The following is a 22,771-nucleotide window of genomic DNA, read 5'->3' on the forward strand; positions in this document are numbered from 1 at the left end:
TATCAGGTTTTAAGATACAGTGTAGGGGAAAAAAATGTGTAAAACTGACCATAAGATTGGTAAGTTCTTTTTGAACATTTCAATCTACATTTAGTTTCTATTTGCTGTTATAATAACCTCCACATTTATGGGTAGATGTTCCACTATTGTTTATTTAAGTCTGCTTGTGGATGTGCTCATTCACCCACAAGGGTATTAGAAAGTCATTTTATGTTTATTATTATTATTAATTAATATATTTTGTTTTTGAAAGATCACATTGAAGATCTCCTATAAAGATTAAGTCCAGTAATTCCTATAAGTCATGTCATGATGGTGGATGTTTTGAAGCAGTCTGCTTCCCATTTCATTACCATATTTTTGACAAATTTCAAACAGAAATATAGTAATTCTAAGCATAGTGGTCTGGCTTTTTGCTCATCCTAGCAGTATAATGATGGTTGTTCGGGCTTATCCCCTTCCTTACTGCGGAGCTAATACCATTGTACACTGTTATTGTGATCATATATCTATTACCCGACTTGCATGCACAGACAGTACTCTATATAGTTTTCCAGCTTTTGTTTATGCCATGGTAGTACTGCTAGGATCTCTTGCCATCATTGTGCTCTCCTATTCCTTTATTATTTTAGCTATTCTAAAAATATCAAGTACTCAGGGGCGGCTAAAGACTTTTTCCACATGTAGTTCTCAGCTTATAATAATTGCTCTGTTCTTCTTACCAAGGTGTTTTAATTACTTGGCTGCCTATGTAGGTATTACATTTAATGCTGATTTGCAAATAGCAATTGTTTTGCTGTATAGCATGCTACCTCTAATGATCAACCCTTTAATCTACAGTCTAAAAACAGAAGTTAAGAATATTTTGATAAGAAAATATTTTAAAAGGCCAACATAGCATATCAGGTTTTAAGATGCAGTGTAGGAAAAAAAATGTGTAAAACTGACCATAAGATTGGTAAGTTCTTTTTGAACATTTAAATCTACATTTAGTTTCTATTTGCTGTTATAATAACCTCCACATTCATGGGTAGATGTTCCACTATTGTTTTTTTAAGTCTGCTTGTGGATGTGCTCATTCACCCACAAGGGTATTAGAAATGTCATTTTATGTTTATTATTATTATTATTATTATTATTATTATTATTATTATTATTATTAATTAATATATTTTGTTTTTGAAAGATCACATTGAAGATCTCCCTATAAAGATTAAGTCCAGTAATTCCTATAAGTCATGTCATGATGGTGGATGTTTTGAAGCAGTCTGGCACATGGCATTTCCAAATTGATATGTTGAATATATATTTCCAAAAGTATTCAGTCACCTGGTCATAGGTGGGGTATTTGATCTTTAAACATTACATTCCACATTTGGTTCCAATTTGCTCTGATAATTCCCTACACTCTTCTGGGTAGCTTTTCCACTAGATTTTGGAGTGTGCTTATGGATATTTGTAATTATCAGCCACACGGGTATTATGAAAGGCAGTTACTGATGTAGGGTGAGTAGCTCTGGTGTGCACTCAGTGTTCCAGTTCATCCCAAAACTCCTTATTAGAGTTGTGGTCAGAGATCTGTAGCAGAGCGCTCTCATCTAACAAGGTCATCTAATTCATCTCATAAAAACCTTATCTTCATGGAGCTGGTTTTGTGCGGAAAAGTTTATTCTACCACATCCAAAGCCATCATATAGAACTGTGAACCTCCAACTTTTAGGGAAAAAACACATATAGCCATTAATGGTGGGTGTCCAAATACTTTTGACAATATGATGTATATTGTGATGTGTTTACTGTGCCATTATGTTTCTGTTTTTGTAGTGGAATACGCTTTACTCATAATGCCTGATTTCAGCAGATACTGCAGTAATCAAACAGTTGAATGATTTGAAAACCATGAAGAAAATCTATTATTTTATTAAAAAGCAAAAATATCCTAAATCTTAAATGTTATTAACATTTATATGTAAGTAGCTATTCAGAAATGGTCAAGTAAATAGGTATGGTACTGTGATTTAAAAAAAGAACCCAATATAATCTTTAATATAGTTACACACTATGAAACACAGCGAATTATATTCTTAAATGATTCAATATTCTGTTCTTGCATTTTTTGTAGATTTGAACACAAATAAACAGTTTAACATTAAACAGTTTTTCCCTCTGCTTTTACATGGGTGTCTTAATTACCTGACCAATGTAGCCTGTTCCCTCTAATGCTCAATCTAGTAAAATCAGAAGATGTAAGTACATGATAGATAGATAGATAGATAGATAGATAGATAGATAGATAGATAGATAGATAGATAGATAGATAGATAGATAGATAGATAGTTAGTTAGTTAGTTAGTTAGTTAGTTAGTTTTCCCAGTATTTTAAAAGCTGCACAGTTAGACATAGTTCATGCTACCTACATTACTTTGTAAAATGTGTGGATAATTGTCATTTGTTGTTATGGGTTTCTTTTTGATCACTTTGACAAAACGAATAATTCTTGTGTTTGAATGCAATTTACTATGCTCTGTGTTTTTAATGTGCAATTTAAAGCACTATTGCTTCTTTGCTTTATCATTTGCTTCCTTCATTTTTTTATGCTTTTAGTCTTCTGTTTCTCTTTCAGTTGTAATATAATGAAGCCCTGATATACGCTGTTTGAATTGAAGACAGCATAAACACTGCCTCATTTAACTCTAAAAAAGTTAATAGAATAATAAAAAAATAAAGTAAATCATATCATTTATAGCCATAACATATCCATGAGCATTTTTTAATTAACCCAACTTGGCCAATCTCTGATCAAATCCTGCATCAGACCTCTGGGCCTTGGTAAGCAACCTCTGTACAATAGACCTCAAAAAGAAGCTTTGTTTGGTAAATGAAAGATTGTCTTTCTGGCATTGCAATTATGCCCAGCCCTTAAGAATTGTCTCTTCCAGATTTCATTTTAAAAATTCTTTAGGCAGTTCCTTTTATTTTTAGGCTGCAGCTGTCTGCTTTCTTTAAAATTAGAGCCAAGGTGTTCTGAGGTCCACATCTGCCTCCCATCCTTAACCTACATTTTACCTGAGTTGATTGATTGAACGCAGTATCAGCCTCTCATCCTCCCGAGCATGTATATCACTATTGCATATATTGTAGTCTGCAATAAACACAATGATAATATTAACACATGGTGTTTTAATACATATGTCAGAGGTGGCCAAAGTTCACAAATCTTTTACTTAAGTAAATGTAAAAATACTCGTTTTTAAATACTCAGGTAAAAGTTCTGGACTGACTACACTTTTTTACTCAAGTTAAAGTAATAGAATTTAGGCTCTGACATGTACTTAAGTAAAAAGTAGCCATTACTACTACCTGTTTAAGTGTCACGCTGGTAATTGGACCTCACGTCAGGGCTGTCAAATGATATAAGTATTTAATCGCAACCTAATCACACATTTCTATCTGTTCTACTGTAACTGTACCATTTATTAATACTTAGTTTGTAAATACTCTAAGCAACATGGACATGGAGAAATATGGATGCTTTATGCAAATGTGTGAAACCAAGTTCAACACACAGCATGAGGACAAAAAAATTCTTGTAACTGTTTTGAAGTAATTATAGTGGTTTAAATTAGATAAATCATCAGGACACCAAACGGAACATTTGCTATGTTTCCACATGGGTTAATGAGGCTCTCCTAACTTTCATACCGATTACATAATCAGAATATTTGTTTTCGATGTGTACTGTTTTATGTAAAAGACAGATTAAGCTTTCTATACATATATTTATTATGTCTGTGAGGCAAGTATTTACTGAGATTCTGGTTCTTTTATTTATGTGTTGGTGTAGGAAGATGACCGAGACGGCAGAGAGCACCCCCTGTCTGTTTTCTTTATTTTACAAAAAGAGTTTTGTTTTGATTATGAGTGTGTACAAATAAAAGTAAACTCTTTACAAATTTGAATGATGTGTTTCTCTTATATGTACAATCAAAAATACAGTAATTTAAATTTGTATCGCCATTATGAATAAAAAACGGCGGATTTTGGTGTTTGATTTGAGACTTGCCGCATGATTAAAACAAATGTTTACTGATTAAAAATGTTTTTTATTTATTACATCTGAGTAAAGAAAGCCCGTCGTAAATAAAAGTATGTTGCGCTGAAGGTTTCAATTTCTCTGTTATATTTAGTTATTTATTTATGTATTTCTATTTTTAATAAAAATGGTGAAACAGAAACGCCCACTGCATTAATCGCTGTTAATAAAATTAGTGCCATTAAAATTAATTTGCGTTTGAACTTTGACAGCCCTGGTTAATATATTATAATAAAACTATTTTAAAATGTTGTTACCTAATGAATGTATCCAGGCTGAACACAAGCAGAAAAGATCTGATGATAAGGAATGTGTCTGTTCTCAGTCATGTTTATGTCGCTGACTCCTTCTGTCTCATCCACGTTAACCCCATACTTATTTTTGCCTTCTGCCTGCTCATTGTGAGCTTTGTAAACTAGCCTACATCTGTGGTGTGTGAGAGCCAGGAAATATTACACCAGTGGATTGAAAAAGCCACACAATGACAAGTAATAGGTTGATGGGCTAAAATAGGTGTGCAGTGAAAATAAAAAATAATCCACAAAATCCACAAAATAAATAGATTAAAACTAAAGTAACGGGCCTGGGTTGAAGATTTAGGTAGTAGAAAGTGCAGATATTTGTGTAAAAACAGTGAAAAAAAAAGTGTTAAAAAATAAATAAATAGTGAAGTACTGATACCAGAAAAATCTACTTAAGTACAGTACCAAACTATTTGTACTTCGTTACTTCCCACCTCTGACATACACAATACAATGGGTTTCTGTGCTTCACTGATGATCCAAATTATATGGCAAAAATAGTCATTTTACTATTTAGCAGTTCAACAATTCCACATAAATTGGCAGTAAAATGTCCTGAATAGCATGTTGATGTTGTTTATGCACACTTTATTATGGAGAAAAAATGTAGCTTCTTACACAAGTCTTAGGAAATTTACATAATGTTAATAATACATGTTGCTAGACATGTGACTTATGACTTGACATGTTCAGATAAATAAATTACCCTAGAGCACTGACATATTTCCTGATGTGCTATGACTCTGTAAAGGTATGGATAAAACACATAATTTCATAATAGCTTTTGGTAATTTATATGAAATATATAGTAATCCATGTAATTTTTACATAAATGTAATATAACAATATTTAAACTTGATTTATTCATATACACAGTGCTCACAATACTTTAAAAAGCTGAAATATTTATTCATTAAAAATTGAATTTTTTCTTAAAGTATAGGTCAGATCATGTCGGACAGAAACGTGACATTTGTGAAGGACTTTTTCATCTTTGGTTTTCCTGGACTTCATCCTAAATACTATGTCTTTATTTCTTCAATTATGTTGTTAGTTTATGTTTTCACTCTGATAGGTAATGGAATTTTTCTTCTTTTGTTCACAACTAACAGAAATCTCCATAAACCCATGTATTTTATTTATACAAGTCTTGTGTTGTCTGATGTACTGTTCAGTACATGCACTTTACCAAAGATCATTGCAAGATATTTGTTTCAAGACGGAAACATTTCTTTTGGAGCTTGTTTTTTACAGATGTACTTAGTGCATTATTTTGGTACAGTCAATTCATATGTACTTGCATTAATGGCCATAGATCGATATATAGCTATTTGTTACCCATTCCGTTACCATACTTTTATGTCAAACAGGAATATAGTAATTTCTTCAATAGTAGTCTGGAGTTTTGCTCATCTTAGCATTATAATGATGGTTGTTCGGGCTTACCCCCTCCCTTACTGTGGATCCAACACCATTTTACACTGCTATTGTGATCATGTTTCTATTACCCGACTTGCATGCACAGACAGGACTTCATATAGTGTTCCAGCTTTTGTTTATGCCATGGTTGTACTGCTAGGATCTCTTGCCATTATTCTTTTCTCATATTTCTTCATTATTTTAGCTGTCCTTAAAATATCAAGTGAACAGGGGAAGCTAAAGGTGTTTTCCACATGTAGCTCTCAACTCATTATAATTGCACTGTTCTTCTTACCAAGGTGTTTTTATTATTTGGCTGCCAATATAGGTATTACATTTAATGCTGATTTGCAAATAGCAATCATTATGTTGTATAGCCTGCTACCTCCAATGATCAACCCTTTACTGTATAGCCTAAAAACAGAAGAAGTGAAAAAAATCTTAATAAGAAAATTAAAAAAAAGGCCAAATTAGATAGATTCTTGTGTACATGTCGTGTCTCAAAATAAACTGTCAGATGTTAAATTGGTTATTGTGTTCCTTGTTACTGGAAGTTGATCCATATGCCTGACTTCAGGTGGAGATGTTTTAAATACTGTGGGGAAATAATTTCAATCTGTTAACATTTACTGAAATGGGCAGGCAAAAAAGCACAGAGTCTAATAAGCACAGGACCTAAAATATCCAATGCTTCCACAACTAAATCATTTTACTCAAAGCTTATTTTTTTGTATTAAAAGTATGAATGGAAATCAAAAATTGAAAAAAAAACTAGATGCTGCTTTTTGGTACCATTCATCCTTTTTGGTTTTTAAATTTAGATTTTCGTTAACAAATACAATTTTTGGATCAGTATGACTTGCAGACCCTTATCCCATCCAGGAACAACCCATCCTTATCTGAATCCAGGCCAGACATTACAGATAATAACACATAGCAAGCATGTCACATGCATCTGGTTCATGGTTTTAGAAGTAAATCTGGTCTGACCAATGTAAAAATGCTATTATAATATATTATCAGGTATTTACCATGCTTTATCATGCCGAATTCAATTTAAAGCATACATATAAATCATTCCATAGAAATAAATGTATATATCTCTAGTTCAATTTTGGGTGTATTTCATTTTAAAATTAATATTCTGAGAATGTAATGTAATTACTTGCATATATTGTTTTAATTACAAGATATACAAGCAATTCAATTGTGCACAAACTGTTTTATAAGAGTTTATTGACATTATTCAGTATTGGTATTTTTTAATTTTAAACTTTCTGTGGATTGTAAACACTATTAAACTGTTAAAAGTATTTGCACATTTTCATGCTGTCTACTCTTCCCAATTTGACATACAGCATCATCCGCTTAATGTCAGTTTTGAACTGCTTTTACCTAATGGACATGCTGTTTTCAATTCTGAGAGGATCAGGATATTGTAAATAAAAATTATCATAAAGGTGGCAAAGAAATTAGTTTATAAATGCCTGAAAACCTATGGTGTATTTGCAAGGTCATAGGGTATGATTCGATATTCAAAGTGACTGATGGTGTTGAATACTACCTTCCATTCATCCTCTTTGATGTGCATCAAAGGTTCTTTGTAGGTCAAGTTTAGTAAATATCTTAGAGTCTCAGAAATGCAAACAGTGATAGCCTGGATCTCGGGTAGGATAGGGATAGGGTTGATACCCAGTATCTAGCAGCACTCACTAGCCTGGTCGCTTGGATGCTTGTGCTTCACTTAATACATCAGCTAGGTTTCTGAAAGGTTCTGTTATAGTGATTCAGAGCATGGACAAAGAAAAAGCGTTTCAAAAGCGTTGTTGACACAGCTTCTTGTTACCTCGAGAACCATGGTTACATACGTAACCTGGAGACAATTCATGTCAGCTGTATCACACCACTCATCTGCTAGTGTGAATATTTTTTATTGCTTTTGTTGTTTTCATACACTTACATAGCACACAAAATTATTATCAGAATTAAATGTTACAATGAAGACTAAAACTATATTATGAATCTGAAAAAAAAAAATTCAAACGTAGGTTGATTGCAGAAATTTGCCAAACAAGTGAGGACCTCTTTGGACGTCATCCATATGAATATTGCAATAAACTATAAATATCCAAAAAAAAAAAATACAGCTGTCATAATTTCTTCGTGTGTATACACATTCTTTGTATACACACAATTTTAACACATTATTATGTACATTTTAATGCTAGCGCTATATTTGATAGACAGTTTAGTTTTTTCTTTCTAGTCACATAACATGCACATTGTGGGTTATTATATAAACTGCCCTATCACACAGCTCTTTACAAATGTTCAACGGTAGGTTACCAACACTCCGTAAAGTTAAGAAAAGAATGCATAACAAAAGAATAATTCATCATGATCTACTAACAATACAGTAATATATTATGGTTTAATATGCTTGAATATATCTGCATTATATTATATACATTCTCTTTAGGGAATCAGGTCATGTCAAGTAAAAACGTGACTTTTGTGAAAGACTTTTTCCTGGACTTCATCCTAACTACTATGTCTTTGTATCTGCAATTATGTTTTTCATTTATTTGTTCATTTTAATAGGAAATGGGATTTTTCAGATTTTTTTTGCAACGAACAAAAGTCTCCATAAACCTATGTATTATATTTATATAAATCTTGTGTTGTCTGATGTATTGTTCTGTACATGCACCTTACCAAAGATCATTGCTAGATATTGGTTCCAAGAAGGGATCATTTCCTTTGCAGCATGTTTTTTCCAAATGTACTTAGTGCATTATTTTGGTGTGGTCAATTCCTATACACTAGCTGTAATGGCCATAGATCGATATTGTCAGGAATTCCCCTGCCACGCCCCCTTCGGCGGCTATCAGACTTCGGCATTCCCCAAAGCACCTCACTCCTTCTCCCGTGCGTGCCCCGCCCGCACAGAGCTGCTCGCAATCAGGCTTCATGGGGAACACCTGACTCCCATCTACTCGGGCATCACACCGCCAATATAAACCCCTCATTTACCCACGCTCAGCGTCCGTTGTTATATGTCCATGCGTGTTCATGTAGGTTCATGGTGGTGTGTGGTCGTATGTATGCTGCTCCCGCTACATACCTTCTCCTTCCGGACTCCTCGCTCACTCCACGGCTGCGTTTACCTTCCCCAGCGCACCTCGGACTACTGACGCTTTTCCGTCGTTTCCTCCGCACCGCGCTTCTTCCATAACGCACCGTGGATGTTATTATTGGACTGCCGTTTGCAGGATTCCTCATCAAAGTTTCCAGGAGGTCACCACGCTGCTCCAGGTCCTCCAGGACAGCTCCACTTCGCCGAAGGTCCTCTAAGGGATCTCCGCCGTGCTCCTTCGGGTTGGTTCAGCTCTGCTCCAGGTCTCCGAAGAGAGCTCCGTTCCTCTCCAGGGTCCTGAAGAGAGCTCCGTTCCATCCCAGGACCTCCGTGAGAACACGGCTCTGTCCCAGAGTAACCCCGTGAGCTCCTCTCTGTCCCAGAGCGACCCTGTGAGCTCCTCTCTGTCCCTGAGCATCCCCGAGAGCTCGGTTCTGCTCCAGAGAGTCCCCGAGAGCTCCGTTCTGCTCCAGAGTCCTGAAAGGAGCTCGACTTTGTCCCAGGACCTCCTGGCGAGCTCGGCTTTGTCCCAGGACCTCCCAGCAAGCTCCTCTCCACTCCAGGGTCCCCAGGTGAGCTCCTCTCCGCTCTAGGGTCCCCAGGCGGCTTCCTCTCCACTCCTAGGCTTCCAGGCGGCTTCCTCTTTGCTTCTGGTTACTGAGGAAAGCTTGGCTTTGCTCCTGATTTCCGAGGAGAGCTTGGTTCCATCCCAGGACTTCCGGGAAAGTTCCGCTCCGCTCCAGCGTCCCAAAGAGAGCTCGGTTCCGCTCCAGCGTCCCAAAGAGAGCTCGGTTCCGCTCCAGCGTCCCAAGGAGCACTCAACTCACATCCGAGACTGCAAAAGGGAAGTCGACCAGTTGCCCCCAGACTCCACCGAAGGCGATGGCTCGCCCACAGTCTCCCGAAGGGTGACGGCTCACCACACCAGCACTCAAAAGGCAGCTCGCAGAGCTCCTCCCACGGTGACATTCTGCCTCCAAGCTCCCTGGATGGTGACAGGTCGCCCCTAAGCTCCCTGGAGGGTGACGTCGCACCGATTAACCCTGCCGATGTCATCACTCAGCCTCTGTGCTCAGTCAGGGTCGTCGCTCCATCTCTGGTCTCCATCCAGAGGGTCTTCCAGCCGGTAAGCCCCGTTGAGAGCTCTGCCCCGCTTCCAGTAGTCACCAGGATTGTCTCTCCACTCCACTGTCCGGGTCGCCGGGCTCCAGGTCTCCAGGGGGTCGCCTCCGCCTCCTGTCTCTGCCGAGGGCGCCGCTCTCCTGTCTCTGCCGAGGGCGCCGCTCTCCTGTCTCTGCCGAGGGCGTCGCTCTGCGGAGGATGTCGCTCTGCCTCCGGTCTTCGCTGAGGGCGGCGCCTGCTCCAGGTCTCCTCCGAGGGCGTTGCTCTGCTCCAGGTCTCCAGGGGGTCGCCTCCGCCTCCTGTCTCTGCCGAGGGCGTCGCTCTGCGGAGGATGTCGCTCTGCCTCCGGTCTTCGCTGAGGGCGGCGCCTGCTCCAGGTCTCCTCCGAGGGCGTTGCTCTGCTCCAGGTCTCCTCCGAGGGCGTTGCTCTGCTCCAGGTCTCCTCCGAGGGCGTTGCTCTGCTCCAGGTCTCCTCCGAGGGCGTTGCTCTGCTCCAGGTCTCCAGGGGGGTCGTCTCTCCGCCTCCTGTCTCCGCCGAGGGCGTCACTCCGCTCCAGAGCTCCAGGGGGGTCGTCTCTCCGCCTCCTGTCTCTGCCGAGGGCGTCGCTCTGCGGAGGATGTCGCGCTGCCTCTGGTCTTCGCTGAGGGCGTCGCTCTCCTGTCTCTGCCGAGGGCGTCGCTCTGCGGAGGATGTCGCTCTGCCTCCGGTCTTCGCTGAGGGCGGCGCTCTGCTCCAGGTCTCCGTGGTGGACGTCTCTCCGCCTCTAGTCTGTGCGAAGGACTTTGCCCCGTTCCTGGCCTCCGCGTGGGGCTGTGCTCCGTTCCGGGACCCCGCTGGGGTCGTTGTCCCGTTCCGGCTCTCCGTAGTGGTGGTCGCTTCACCTCGGCCCTTCCCTGCTGTTCCTGGCTCCGCGGCGGTTCTGGCCGGGTCCCCTTTGACCCTGGGCGGTTGGAGGGGTCCTCCTCCGGGTTTGGGGCGTCAGGGGCCGCCCCTTTGGGGCAATCTGCTTCCCATTTCATTACCATATTTTTATGTCAAACAGAAATATAGTAATTCTAAGCATAGTGGTCTGGCTTTTTGCTCATCCTAACAGTATAATGATGGTTGTTCAGGCTTATCCTCTTCCTTACTGTGGAGCTAATACCATTGTACACTGTTATTGTGATCATATATCTATTACCCGACTTGCATGCACAGACAGTACTCTATATAGTTTTCCAGCTTTTGTTTATGCCATGGTAGTACTGCTAGGATCTCTTGCCATCATTGTGCTCTCCTATTCCTTTATTATTTTAGCTATTCTAAAAATATCAAGTACTCAGGGGCGGCTAAAGACTTTTTCCACATGTAGTTCTCAGCTTATAATAATTGCGCTCTTCTTCTTAGCAAGGTGTTTTAATTACTTGGCTGCTTATGTATGTATTACATTTAATGCTGATTTGCAAATAGCAATTGTTTTGCTGTATAGCATGCTACCTCTAATGATCAACCCTTTAATCTACAGTCTAAAAACAGAAGAAGTTAAGAATATTTTGATAAGAAAATATTTTAAAAGCATAGCATATCAGGTTTTAAGATGCAGTGTAGGAAAAAAAATGTGTAAAACTGACCATAAGATTGGTAAGTTTTTTTTGAACATTTAAATCTACATTTAGTTTCTATTTGCTGTTATAATAACCTCCACATTCATGGGTAGATGTTCCACTATTGTTTTTTTAAGTCTGCTTGTGGATGTGCTCATTCACCCACAAGGGTATTAGAAATGTCATTTTATGTTTATTATTATTATTATTATTATTATTATTATTAATTAATATATTTTGTTTTTTTGAAAGATCACATTGAAGATCTCCCTATAAAGATTAAGTCCAGTAATTCCTATAAGTCATGTCATGATGGTGGATGTTTTGAAGCAGTCTGGCACATGGCATTTCTAAATTGAGGTGTTCAATATATATTTCCAAAAGTACACCTGGTCATAAGTGGGGTATTTGATCTTTAAAAACATTACATTCCACATTTAGTTCCAATTTGCTCTGATAATTCCCTACACTCTTCTGGGTAGCTTTTCCACTAGATTTTGGAGTGTGCTTATGGATATTTGTAATTATCAGCCACACGGGTATTATGAAAGGCAGTTACTGATGTAGAGTGAGTAGCTCCGGTGTGCACTGTGTACCTCCAAATTTTAAGGAAAAAACACATATAGCCATAAATGGTGGGTGTTCAAATACTTTTGACAATATGATGTATATTGTGATGTGTTTACTGTGCCATTATGTTTCTGTTTTTGTAGTGGAATACGCTTTACTCATGGTGCCTGATTTCAGCAGATACTGCAGTAATCAAACAGTTAAATGATTTGAAAACCATGAAGAAAATCTATTATTTTATTAAAAAGCAAAAATGTCCTAAATCCTAAATGTTATTAACATTTATATGTAAGTAGCTATTCAGAAATGGTCAAGTAAATAGGTATAGTACTGTGATTTAAAAAAAGAACCCAATATAATCTTTAATATAGTTATACACTATAAAACACAGCGAATTATATTCTTAAATGATTCAATATTCTATTCTTGCATTTTTGTAGATGTCTTGTACATTTAAACACAAATAAACAGTTTAACATTAAACAGTTTTTCCCTCTGCTTTTACATGGGTGTCTTAATTACCTGACCAATGTAGCCTGTTCCCTCTAATGCTCAATCTCGTAAAATCAGAAGATGTAAGTACATGATAGATAGATCGATCGATCGATCGATCGATCGATCGATCGATAGATAGATAGATAGATAGATAATAGATAGATAGTTAATTAGTTAGTTAGTTAGTTAGTTAGTTTTCCCAGTATTTTAAAAGCTGCACAGTTAGACATAGTTCATGCTACCTACATTACTTTGTAAAATTTGTGGATAATTGTCATTTGTTGTTATGGGTTTCTTTTTGATCACTTTGACAAAACGAACAATTCTTGTGTTTGAATGCAATTTACTATGCTCTGTGTTTTTAATGTGCAATTTAAAGCACTATTGCTTCTTTGCTTTATCATTTGCTTCCTTCATTTTTTTATGCTTTTAGTCTTCTGTTTCTCTTTCAGTTGTAATATAATGAAGCCCTGATATACGCTGTTTGAATTGAAGACAGCATAAACACTGCCTCACTTAACTCTAAAAAAGTTAATAGAATAATAAAAAAATAAAGTCAATCATATCATTTATAGCCATAACATATCCATGAGCATTTTTTAATTAACACAACTTGGCCAATCTCTGATCAAATCCTGCATCAGACCTCTGGGCCTTGGTAAGCAACCTCTTTACAATAGACCTCAAAAGAAGCTTTGTTTGGTAAATGAAAGATTGTCTTTCTGGCATTGCAATTATGCCCAGCCCTTAAGAATTGTCTCTTCCAGATTTCATTTTAAAAATTCTTAAGGCAGTTCCTTTTATTTTTAGGCTGCAGCTGTCTGCTTTCTTTAAAATTAGAGCCAAGGTGTTCTGAGGTCCACATCTGCCTCCCATCCTTAACCTACATTTTACCCGAGTTGATTGATTGAACGCAGTATCAGCCTCTTATCCTCCCGAGCATGTATATCACTATTGCATATATTGTAGTCTGCAATAAACACAATGATAATATTAACACATGGTGTTTTAATACATATGTCAGAGGTGGCCAAAGTTCACAAATCTTTTACTTAAGTAAATGTAAAAATACTCGTTTTTAAATACTCAGGTAAAAGTTCTGGACTGACTACACTTTTTTACTCAAGTTAAAGTAATAGAATTTAGGCTCTGACATGTACTTAAGTAAAAAGTAGCCATTACTACTACCTGTTTAAGTGTCACGCTGGTAATTGGACCTCACGTCAGGGCTGTCAATTGATATAAGTATTTAATCGCAACCTAATCACACATTTCTATCTGTTCTACTGTAACTGTACCATTTATTAATACTTAGTTTGTAAATACTCTAAGCAACATGGACATGGAGAAATATGGATGCTTTATGCAAATGTGTGAAACCAAGTTCAACATACAGCATGAGGACAAAAAAATTCTTGTAACTGTTTTGAAGTAATTATGGTGGTTTAAATTAGATAAATCATCAGGACACCAAACGGAACATTTGCTATGTTTCCACATGGGTTAATAAGGCTCTCCTAACTTTCATACCGATTACATAATCAGAATATTTGTTTTCGATGTGTACTGTTTTATGTAAAAGACAGATTAAGCTTTCTATACATATATTTATTATGTTTGTGAGGCAAGTATTTACTGAGATTCTGGTTCTTTTATTTATGTGTTGGTGTAGGAAGATGACCGAGACGGCAGAGAGCACCCCCTGTCTGTTTTCTTTATTTTACAAAAAGCGTTTTGTTTTGATTATGAGTGTGTACAAATAAAAGTAAACTCTTTACAAATTTGAATGATGTATTTCTCTATATGTACAATCAAAAAATACAGTCATTTAAATTAGTTTCGGCGTTATGAATAAAAAATGGCGGATTTTGGTGTTTGATTTGAGACTTGCCGCATGATTAAAACAAATGTTTACTGATTAAAAATATTTTTTTTATTTATTACATCTGAGTAAAGAAAGGCCATCGTGAATAAAAGTATGTTGCGCTGAAGGTTTCAATTTCTCTGTTATATTTAGTTATTTATTTATGTATGTCTATTTTTAATAAAAATGGTGAAACAGAAACGCCCACTGCATTAATTGATGTTAATAAAATTAGTGCCGTTAAAATGAATTTGCGTTTGAACTTTGACAGCCCTGGTTAATATATTAATATAAAACTTATTTAAAATTTTGTTACCTAATGAATGTATCCAGGCTGAACACAAGCAGAGAAAAGATCTGATGATAAGGAATGTGTCTGTTCTCAGTCATGTTTACGTTGCTGACTCCTTCTGTCTCATCCACGTTAACCCCATACTTATTTTTGCCTTCTGCCTGCTCATTGTGAGCTTTGTAAACTAGCCTACATCTGTGGTGTGTGAGAGCCAGGAAATATTACACCAGTGGATTGAAAAAGCCACACAATGACAAGTAATAGGTTGATGGGCTAAAATAGGTGTGCAGTGAAAATTAAAAATAACTAAAGTAACGGGCCTGGGTTGAAAATTTAAGTAGTAGAAAGTACAGATATTTGTGTAAAAACAGTGAAAAAAAATAGTGTAAAAAAAAAAATAATAAAAATAGTGAAGTAAAGTACTGATACCAGAAAAATATACTTAAGTACAGTAAAAAACTATTTGAACTTCGTTACTTCCCACCTCTGACATACACAATACAATGGGTTTCTGTGCTTCACTGATGATCTAAATTATATGGCAAAAAATAGTCATTTTACCATTTAGCAGTTCAACAATTCCACATAAATTGGTAAAAAAAACAGTAAAATGTCCTGAATAGCATGTTGATGTTGTTTATGCACACTTTATTATGGAGAATAAAATGTAGCTTCTTACACAAGTCTTAGGAAATTTACATAATGTTAATAATACATGTTGCTAGACATGTGACTTATGACTTGACATGTTCAGATAAATAAATTACCCTAGAGCACTGACATATTTCCTGATGTGCTATGACTCTGTAAAGGTATGGATAAAACACATAATTTCATAATAGCTTTTGGTAATTTATATGAAATATATAGTAATCCATGTAAATTTTACATAAATGTAATATAACAATATTTAAACTTGATTTGTTCATATACACAGTGCTCACAATACTTTAAAAAACTGGAATATTTATTCATTAACAATTGAATTTTTTTTCTTTAAGTATAGGTCAGATCATGTCGGACAGAAACATGACATTTGTAAAGGACTTTTTCATTTTTGGTTTTCCTGGACTCCATCCTAAATACTATGTCTTCATTTCTGCAATTATGTTGTTAGTTTATGTTTTCACTCTGATAGGTAATGGAATTTTTCTTCTTTTGTTAACAACTAACAGAAATCTCCATAAACCCATGTATTTTATTTATACAAGTCTTGTGTTGTCTGATGTACTGTTCAGTACATGCACTTTACCAAAGATCATTGCAAGATATTTGTTTCAAGACGGCAACATTTCTTTTGGAGCTTGTTTTTTTCAGATGTACTTAGTACATTATTTTGCTACAGTCAATTCATATGTACTTGCATTAATGGCCATAGATCGATATATAGCTATTTGTTACCCATTCCGTTACCATACTTTTATGTCAAACAGGAATATAGTAATTTCTTCAATAGTAGTCTGGAGTTTTGCTCATCTTAGCATTATAATGATGGTTGTTCGGGCTTACCCCCTCCCTTACTGTGGATCCAACACCATTTTACACTGCTATTGTGATCATGTTTCTATTACCCGACTTGCATGCACAGACAGGACTCCATATAGTGTTCCAGCTTTTGTTTATGCCATAGTAGTACTGCTGGGATCTCTTGCCATTATTCTCTTTTCATATTTCTTCATTATTTTAGCTGTCTTTAAAATATCAAGTGCACAGGGGAAGCTAAAGGTGTTTTCCACATGTAGCTCTCAACTCATTATAATTGCACTGTTTTTCTTACCAAGGTGTTTTTATTATTTGGCTGCCAATATAGGTATTACATTTAATGCTGATTTGCAAATAGCAATTATTATGTTGTATAGCCTGCTACCTCCAATGATCAACCCTGTACTGTATAGCCTAAAAACAGAAGAAGTAAAGAAAATCTTGATAAGAAAATTTAAAAAGGCCAAATTAGATAGATCCTTATGTATATGTCAGGTCTCAGAATAAATTGTCAGATGTTAAATTGGTTATTGTGTTCCTTGTTATTTTATTGCAATTTGTTTCATATGCCTGACTACAGGTGGTGATGTTCGAAATACTGTGAAGAATTATTTTTATCTGTTAACATTTATTGAAATGGGCAGGCAAAAAAGCACAGAGTCTAATAAGCACAGTGCCTAAAATATTCTATGCTTACATACTTGCGTTATTAATTTTACTCAAAGCTTAAAATTTTTATCAAATGTATGAATGGAAATCAGGCATGATTCAGATCTTTTGCAAGAAATATAGATGCTGTTTTTTTGTAACATTTATCCTTTTTAGTTTTTATATATAGATTTTTGCTAACAAATATAATTTTTGGATTATAATGACATGCAGGCCCTCATCAAATAAAGGAACATCCCATCCTTATCCGATTTTAGGCCAAACATTACAGTGTTCATGCTCACCTGTATTCAAACCTGTTTCCTGTTTTTCTTTAATCACTCTGTGTGCTTAAATAGCTTTGCAAGCTATTGCCTTGATTCCTTCTGTTGAGCAACAACACTTAGCAGCATGTCACATGCATCTGGTTCATGGTCATTTTAGGAGTAAATCTTGTCTGACCCATGACAAAATGCTATCATGATTTATTATCAGCTACAAAACTGAAACAACTAACATTTATTTTTGCTATTTAGGTCAACTTACCCTGTAATGCAAAACATTTTAAAAACGTTTTAGTATAATACAAATTACTGATAGCCACTGTAAGACTTGCAATTATGCAAACTTTTAAGACTCTGCATACTGCAGGTTTATTACAATACAAGTGCACAATTAGCCTAGGTTTTAAAAAAGACTCCTGGTAAAATACAACTAAGGCAAACCATCATTTTAAATAAATATTTAGTTAAATATAGGTGACCCTGGATTATGTCTTGGAATCAACCATTTAAAGGGTTTTGTAATAACAGGTAAATGCTACTGTTTTTGGCCTATAACTAGTTTGTCATTGAATCAAGTTTAAAGTGGTATTTTACTTAAAGTGAGTTTACAAAGATGTTCTGTGTACAGATCAGGACAACGTTTTGTAAATTCTTTGGTCTAACAATGTTAGAAAATGCACCTGCATCTTGCCTACAAGCTGTTTCACTTTGGTAAGTTGATTAATTGCAGCTATCAAGCTAGTTAAGGCAGTGAAATTAAACATAACCGAACCTTGCAGAGGGTAACCTTGAAGGTTTTACTATAAAACGTCTCTAGGTTACGTATGTAACCTTAGTTCCCTGAGGGAATAAAACACTGCATTACAAAGCTTTGGAAACACTTCCGTGTTGCTCACGCTCTGAATCACATGTGTAATTCAGCCAACAGCAAGACGCAACGTCACCGGCAGGTTGACGTCACAACCAGGATGCTACAAAATGCGCATGCAGTGGAGCCGATGCTAGCTTCTGCAAATGAGAAGGAAAGCTTTGCAGGGATGCAGGGAGTGTGGTTTGGAGACGCAGCGTCTCGTTCCAGAGTACACTCCAGTCCCAAATGTCGGTCAATGTAAGAGTCAATGTTGTTCGTACGGACCAGCACATGTTCCCTCAGGTCTGGGAGAAAGTAATTCAGAGTCAAAAACACGCCCAGCATCTCTAGGCAGTTTATGTGCCACATGAGATGGAGCTTGTTCCATCAACCTTTGGCGGAGCGTCCACTCATGACCGTTACCCACCCCATGAGGGATGCATCTATCATATCTAAGGCGCTTAGGGCTCGCTGCGAGACCTTGATAGTACGGAGTGGATTGCCCTTTCAGGAGAACCCTCTGTCTCTAAACCACTGGAGGGGTCTCATGTGCATAGGCCATCTGCTATGAGACCAGACGGAGGTGGGGGAAAACACTCACTGGAGGTGGCTGTGCTCTGAAGAACATCCTGTAGCAGGGTTAACAGCCTGACCTCCCAGTGTACAACGCCCTTCTAAGGTTGAGGCCCTTTGGTTGTCAGGGCCTATGTGCCACGGCCTGCTTGCTGGAGAGAACGACCCTTAGATCCACTGGCTCCTTCAGCTTGGCCCTAGAGCATCACTGAGGGCCTTTGGGCCCCTCCAGATGGGTCCGGGTGGCAACACTCTGTCTTTAGGCTTTGCAGTGCCTGTCGAGTGGCACCTTGTGAGCAACGAGGGGGATCCCGCTGAAACGCTGCCAACTGCTTCTTGGCTTCCTGGAACTTATCGACAACCAAACCTACGGCATCACTAAACAAGCCAGGAGGGGCCATTGGGGTGTTCAGCAGAAAAGCCCACAGCATTTCTCCATACCTGTGTACTTTCCACCCCATGAAGTGTTCCTGTCTGAAATATCCAACAGGGTGAGCTACAGATTACTTTCTGTGGCTTCTAAGGCTGACACGGCCTTAGCCGTTTTCTTTGGTGGCCCTAAAGGCTAGGTCGGCAGTGCTTCTTGCTTATAATTATCGTCAGCCCCAGAGCTGAATCCCTCATCCATCTTCCGCAGCAGGTCAGCCTGGTATGCCTGCAACACACCCATTGTGTGGAGGTAACCAGCAGCCTGAACCGCTGCCGTGTAAGCCTTGCCCACTAAGTGGCTCGCAATGGTTTAGTGTGCAATACCAGATATATTCCTGGGAGTGGAGCACACTAGTTGGTTTCTTTAGAGAGCCGGCTGCATGTCAATGCCATCGCTCCGCTCCAGAGCGGCTCTCTCTAAGGAGAGATCTTGCGCTTCTTGCGGTTCCGCCCCTGCTCTCGCTGAAGTGGAGCGGCGCAGCAGTTCATGGGGCTTGCAAGTGGACCTCACAGAGAGTTTCGAGACGGGCTTGTCCCTTTGTCCAACCTCACCTGCTTGATCCAGCACTTGGTTCACAGGCTTGAGAGCAGCACGCTTTTCAGTGGTTTCTCCTCCTGCAACAAAAGCATTAGCTCTGCATCTCTTCCTCTAAAGGGGGGGCATGCTTTGCGAGCTAGGCTCGAGGAGCTATGCAGTTGTGACCTGCACCACATAACTTGGCCAGCTCATGAGCAAAAAGTCCCTCTGTCCAGTAATCTGGTCGAACACTTTCTGACACTGGGTCGCAACCTCCATGTCAGGATCTCCCGTTCCCGTTCTTTCCAGACCTGCACACTGCACATGCAAAGCCCCTTCAGCCCCTTTTTAAACGTTGTATTCACACTTCATGGGGTGGAAAATACACGGGTATGGAGAAATGCTGTGGGTTGATGAGACGCTTGTGAGCAATCTCTCTCCCGGGTTCGCCTCCTCCCTCAAGTCTCGTCTAGACAAAGAGGCATGTCTGGCTGACTCTCTCGGAAACTTCTGACAGGGAAAGAGCCATGCTGCCCTAATGCCCCACTCACTCCTTCAGGTGTAAGAAACAGGCAGCGGTGTCCTGACATAGGTCATTCTGGGCATCCGGCCATGAAGGGGCGCGTTGCACCGCATTACCCGGGCCCGCCCTGCCCCCGGCCTCCTCAGGGACCTGGTCCGTTAACCCTGCCACCCTCGGTGCTTCAGGGCACAGCCAGAGAGCTCTCTCCTTGGTCTCCACCCGGCCTTGTTGTGGTGCAGGAGATATTGTCACCCCTAGAGTCTTAGGGCACTGCCCTGGTTCTAGGCACACTGAAGGTCATTTTTGAGAGACTGATACCCCTAAGGCACTTTCTGGCAGCTTGGAAAGCTCTTCCAGATGTGTCTCAGTGGTCCTGTAGAGCAAGGTTACTCGATTCAGTTTGGGTCTCCTCCACCACATCTTTATGGGATTCTTTCCACCCTGGTGGGAAACCAGAAGGCTCTGGTGATGGAACAGGAAGTAAACACTCTCCTGAGGAAGGAGGACATTGAGGTGGTCCCCATCAGAACTAGAGTCCGCGTTCCACAGCCAGTACTTCATAGTTCCCAAAAAGGACAGAGGGTTGCATCCTATCTTAGATCTACATCAGCTGAACCACTCTCTCATGAGACTCAGGTTCAAGTTGCAGGTTGTGCTTCAAATCAGATCCGAGGACTGTTTTTTTTTACAGTGGATCTAAAGAATGCATACTTTCATGTATCCAGCCTACATTCTCACAGAAGTTCCTGAGGTTCGTTTTCAGGCATTCTATCCTCCTCCGTTCCAGGCCCCAGACCAGGAGCAACTGAATCATCTCTGTCCAGTGCGCGCTACGTCCACAGGACGGGTCCTTGGAGAAACACCGATCAGCTGCTCATCTGCTACGGCCCTCCCAAGAGAGGCCTTCCTGCTAATTAGCAGCCTCTGTGCAGATGGATTGTTGATGCTATCACATAAGTCCTCTGGTCACCCCGCTCCCTTCGGGGTTAGAGCTCACTCCACCTGGAGTGTGGCTGCCTCAAAATCTTGGTCCTCTGGAGTGCCCCTCCAAGACATATGTAACAATGTGGGTTGGTCCACCCCGCTGACCTTCGTGCGGTTCTATAACCTAGACCGCAGTGCCATTCCTGGTCCCTTTGGAATTAGACGTTACTGTGCCCATCCACACTAGGCAGGGACTGGTCAGTCTGGTGGTATTGGACACTCGTATCCGAAGCATTGTTGATGGAACATCTCTGGAACATCTAGGTTGAGCTGAGCGTGCCATCTGCACCGAGCTCCCTAGCCTGCAAGACATCACTCTTCTTTAACTTTGGACTGGCACAGCACAGTGTCACCTTATACTGCATATGAACCTTAAATCACACTGGATCACTTTACCTGTACTTCTGAAAATATCTGCCATACACATCTCTTCGGCTCCGTGTTTGTTCGCCGGGGACAGAAAGGGACAGGCCCATCTCCAAACTCTCTGCCTCTGGCGCTTCGCCTCGGGACCTGGTCGTGACATCGTGCCTTTTGGTTGGACCGATTACACACATGATTCAGAGTACGGAAACGCAGAAGCGTTTACAAAGCATTGTAGATGCAGCTCCTGAAAGGGAACTAAATAGATGCATATTTACATTTTGCTCAATAAAAAATGTATTTAACGCCTTCTGCATTTATATATTTATTATATTCTGTATTTTGAAATTAAAATATTTTTACTCAAGATTCTAAATCTTATACTTCTAATTTGTTTGTTTTGCACACCAATCATTTATTTTTCTCATTAAAGTTTATGCCTTTAAATTTGGATTTGTTTGCTTGTTCCTTTAATATAACATTCTTACCCAACATTTGCACTTCACTTGCTATCATACATTCTGTCCAAAACATGACAAATACACTTTAATGCAATGCATCATAGTGCACAGAGCTGATTTGAAGTAACATACAAAAGCACTGTTCATAAAATAATAATCAGTGGACATTTAAATATTTGGTGATTTGAGCAGCATTTTTATTTGTGCAGAGTTGAAAAGGTGTTTGGTAATGTGTGTAGAGAAAATTGGTTGCTTCTATCTGTTTTGCACAGCTGACCAATCCTGCTTTAGAGTGAGGTTTGGACGGTCCACCCTATTAACATAGAAGGACACAAAATGCATAAATATCAAAATGTATGAATGTTAATATACAGAAATAAATAAATGTAGAAATGAAGAAGGCATTAATTTAATTAAGCCCTTTGTTAATGATACATTTATATATGCATTTATTTCTGTCTTTCAACATTTATACATTTACTTAGAATTAAATCATCCAATTCCTGTCTAGGATTACTTAACCTTATAGAAGAAGAATATTTGTTAAACTGTAAATTGCTATACTTGACAAATATGCTGCACATTTTTATATACACTATATTGCCAAAAGTATTGGGTCACCTGGTCATAAGTATGGTATGTTATTTTTAAGCATCGCATTCAATATTTAGTCCCAATTTGCTCTTATAATTCCTTCACTCCTCTAGGAAGCTGTTCCACTAGATTTTGGAGTGTGCTTATGGATAGTTGTGTTCATCAGCCACAAGGGTGTTAGGTAAA

The 22,771-nt window shown here is 38.8% G+C and overlaps 3 protein-coding genes and 1 pseudogene across 3 annotated transcripts; all 4 read left to right on the forward strand.

The window, feature by feature from the left end:
- The first annotated feature begins 170 nt into the window (after positions 1 to 170).
- On the forward strand, positions 171 to 898 carry LOC124394310 (annotated as a pseudogene).
- Positions 899 to 5,346: 4,448 nt separating this feature from the next.
- Positions 5,347 to 6,288, forward strand: LOC124394311 (olfactory receptor 2AT4-like). The gene has a single exon (XM_046862452.1). The coding sequence runs from the start codon at positions 5,347 to 5,349 to the stop codon at positions 6,286 to 6,288; it is 942 nt and encodes a 313-aa protein (XP_046718408.1).
- A 1,801-nt stretch (positions 6,289 to 8,089) lies between these two features.
- On the forward strand, positions 8,090 to 12,434 carry LOC124394313 (olfactory receptor 2AT4-like). Its single transcript, XM_046862453.1, has 4 exons — positions 8,090 to 8,151; positions 8,336 to 8,662; positions 11,068 to 11,627; positions 12,370 to 12,434. Exons 1-4 carry the CDS (start codon positions 8,090 to 8,092, stop codon positions 12,432 to 12,434), a joined length of 1,014 nt encoding a protein of 337 aa, XP_046718409.1.
- A 3,457-nt stretch (positions 12,435 to 15,891) lies between these two features.
- LOC124394314 (olfactory receptor 2AT4-like) lies at positions 15,892 to 16,866 on the forward strand. Its single transcript, XM_046862454.1, has one exon. It carries the CDS (start codon positions 15,892 to 15,894, stop codon positions 16,864 to 16,866), a length of 975 nt encoding a protein of 324 aa, XP_046718410.1.
- The last annotated feature ends 5,905 nt before the right edge of the window (positions 16,867 to 22,771 follow it).

The sequence above is a fragment of the Silurus meridionalis genome, chromosome 12 (genome assembly GCF_014805685.1).
Source record: "Silurus meridionalis isolate SWU-2019-XX chromosome 12, ASM1480568v1, whole genome shotgun sequence".
NCBI classification, from domain to species: Eukaryota; Metazoa; Chordata; class Actinopteri; order Siluriformes; family Siluridae; genus Silurus; species Silurus meridionalis.